General features: G+C 51.5%; 1 protein-coding gene across 1 annotated transcript; it reads left to right on the top strand.

Moving 5' to 3' along the window:
- Positions 1-1,298: 1,298 nt before the first annotated feature.
- Positions 1,299-3,192, top strand: LOC116861277 (ubiquitin D-like). The gene is made up of 2 exons (XM_032847828.1): positions 1,299-1,407; positions 2,667-3,192. Exons 1-2 carry the CDS (start codon positions 1,381-1,383, stop codon positions 3,135-3,137), a joined length of 498 nt encoding a protein of 165 aa, XP_032703719.1. The 5' UTR covers positions 1,299-1,380; the 3' UTR covers positions 3,138-3,192.
- Positions 3,193-3,437: the final 245 nt, after the last annotated feature.

Here is a 3,437-nt window from a genome sequence, read left to right on the forward strand (position 1 = left end):
TCTGGAATGTTAGGAGAATCAGAGTAGTAAAGTAAATCCTCTGAGGGCACACCAAACCTCCAGAGCCGGGGAGGAAGGAGCAGCATGGGTGTGTGTGAGATCACAGAGCACAGGGAGTATGGAGTGTCCAGCAGTAAAGGCGGGGAAACAGAGTCACCGCAGTGCAAGAGCCGATGTGTATTGTTCTGCTACATGGGAGGTGGGCTTGGCCCTTGATTGTTGGGCCAGGATTGTTCTATGTACTAGATTTGGGCAGCCGGTTCTGGGACAGGAACAGTAGAGTGCTAGAGAGCTCAAGACCCAGGGATGTAAGGTCCATTTTACAAACTGTGTTCTGAATTCTTGCCAACCATTTCACATTCACTGGAAAACAAACATCTCAGGTGGTGAACAGACTTGCCCAAGTTAAGGGAGCAAGTGGCACCCTGGGAATGAAACTCCTGTCTCCTCTCAGAGTAGGCTGTGTATCCTGTGTGATCTGGAGGCATGCCTCCCACTCTGTGTGGCTGGTGTGAACTCTCTGCTCATGGTCTCATCACTCCTCACGGACTCTACATCCTCTCTCGGGCCTCCCACTCTGCCTGGCTGGTGTGAACAGGCTGATCACAATCTCATCACCCCTCATGGACTCCTATGTCTTCTCCTGGGCCTCCCACTCTGCCCGGCTGGTATGACGAGACTGGTCATGGTCTCATCACTCCTCATAGACTCCCACTTCCTCTCCTGGGCCTCCCACTCTGCCCGGCTGGTGGGAATGGGCTGATCATTGTCTCATGACTCCTCACGGACTCTACATCTTCTCCTGGGCCTCCCACTCTCCCCAACTGGCTTGAACAGGGTGATCACAGTCTTATCACCCCTCATAGACTCCTATGTCTTCTCCTTGGCCTCCCACTCTGCCCGGCTGGTGTGAACAGGGTGATCACGGTCTCCTCACTCCTCACGGACCCTACATCCTCTCCTGGGCACCCTTGCTCTCAGGAAGGCCCCTGAGTAATGCATGGGGCAGGTTCTCAAATGCAGCGGGAGAGGACCATCAAGTAGTAAAGGTCTTGAAGTGGGTGAGGCTGTAGGCTGGGCAGTCATAAGTCAAGACTGGGAGTGGTGAGTTGTTAAGTGGGGACATTCTCCACAGAGAAGGACCATCCTATGTTGGGAAGAGGACGGGTGGAATGGATGAGAGGAGTGTTTTGATCAGAGAGTATTCTCTGTGTGTATTGATTCTGTCCAAGCGAAAGTGAAAGAAAATTCGTGACATCAAGGGAGAACAAAGGGCGTGGGCACAGTGGCTCAGGCAGGGGATTTCCAACTCAGCTCGTACATAAGCTGGACGCCAGTCCTATTCCTCAGCCTCCTGTGTCTGCTCTGTTGGCTGTAGACATGGCATCTGGTACTTCCTGCCTCCATGTAAACTGGGGTTGAAAAGTGGGGATGGGGAGAGGGAAAGCACCGCCAAGGGTTGGGGAGTGATTTCAGGAGTCCAGGAGGGACAGAGCTCGGGGAGGTGGGGGCAGAGCGGCTGGGAAGGCATCCTGCAGGGGCTATGACAGGCTCTGATCTCTATAGAAGCTGAAGGAAGGTTCTGGGAATAGAAGCGGCTTGTTTGGCTCCTCAGTGCTTTTCTATGTCAGGCCTGACTGGGCCCTGTTAGGGGAGGATGGTGGGAAGTGGGAGTGGGCTTTGGGCCCAAAGGGCTGGATTTGAACCTATGGAAATGTTGTCTGGAGCCCTTTCTCCTACTTTTGATTAGGGTTCCTGGGCTCTTCAACACCTTCTCCTCCCAAAAGAGAGGTACACAAAACTCATTCATTCTAAGGTGTTAATGACCAGATCCATGAGCCTATAAGGAGCACGTGCAGTACATGTGGGCTGACATCAGGGGGCTGCTTAGCACAGAGGGGCTTGGTCCTGTGAGTAAATGTCTGTGACGTCCAGACTGTGAAGATGGTTTTGAATAGAGCAGGAGGGAGGTCCTCCCAGGCTTGCCAGCGACAACACAGGCTGCACTGGCCAGCTTCAGACTATGGAAGGAAGACCTCGATCTGGCCCTACCTTCTGTGAGTGAGGCCCTGGTCTAGCTGCAGGAGACCATATTCTGCAATAGGTAGATAGAAACACATGGGAAGTCCAGGGGAACAAGTCACACTGAACACAGTGTCACCATAACGTGTGAGTCATTACATGGCCATAGGACAGTAAGAAAGAAACCAGGAGTACGGAGGGTATGTGTCCTGTCCAGGTTCTCCTTCTGAAGTAGTCATGGAGGGTAGTATGTGAGTGTCCCATGAGCTCATGAGTCGGTGATTCTCTCTGGGAGCTGTTGTTGGCGTCCGCTGCATAACTGTGCGTGCTTTGTAATCGGATTTAGTTTTTGACATTTGACAACCTCTATCTGGATAGGAGGCTTGCAAAATGTGGGAAATCACTGATGACATTGGGATGAATGAGAGGTATGGCTGTAAAGGAAAACGATGATTTTCCTGAGTTAGAAGCTTGAGATTCCCAAAGAGAAGTTCCACAAAAGGGAGGGACAGAGCCTGTTGTATAGGAGCTGGAGGACCAGGCAGGCAGGGAAGGGGGGGGGCGGGCAAGGAGGGGACAGTGGTGTAGAGGTGGCAGGCGTTCCAGGCACCTTGATTTGTGGTCTCTTGGCCTTTGTTGTCCAGGTGACGGTCTATTCTGAGGGAAGGACATCAATGACATTCGCTGCTAACTTGGAGGACACAGTGAGGAAGATCAAAGAACACGTCTGGGATAAGACCAAGATTCCCGTGCAGGACCAGGTCCTGTTGCTGGGCTCCAAGATGCTGAAGCCCCAGAGGAAGCTGTCGTCTTACGGCATTGACAAGGAGACGACCATCCACCTCACTCTGAAGGTGGTGACGCCCAGTGATGAGGAGCTGCCCGTGACTCTGGTGCAGTCACGTGATGGGGGGCAGAGGCACCACCTCCAGGTACGAAGGTCCAGCTCAGTGGTCCAGGTGAAACAGATGATCGAGACCAAGACAGCGATCGCGCCTGAGCAACAGATTGTGACTTGCAATGGCAAGAGGCTGGAAGACGGGAAGACCATGGCGGATTACGGCATCAGACGGGGCAATTCACTCTGGCTGGCAGACTACTGCATTGGGGGGTGAGCCTGCTGTTAGCTCTCACTCCCCCCACATCCTTTGATGATTTCCCCAAATTAACGAGAAAGAGAAAGAGGGAAATTTAGGGGTGAAGTGGGAAGGAACACTGCAGAAAAGTTTCTAACTCTATGATTTTTTGATCGAACACAGTTGATTAGCTATATAAATTGTATATATTATTGAAAATAGAAAATAATATTTTAAGGCACAGTAGAGATAGCATCAAAGCCAGCTTGGAATTTAATCCTTTCCCTCATCCCTCTAATTTTTAGAAAAATTCCTATTTCTTCCGTCCAACAGGATAGT

This window comes from Lontra canadensis, unplaced genomic scaffold (assembly GCF_010015895.1).
Source record: "Lontra canadensis isolate GAN:19392208 unplaced genomic scaffold, GSC_riverotter_1.0 scaffold194, whole genome shotgun sequence".
In the NCBI taxonomy this organism is placed as follows: domain Eukaryota; kingdom Metazoa; phylum Chordata; class Mammalia; order Carnivora; family Mustelidae; genus Lontra; species Lontra canadensis.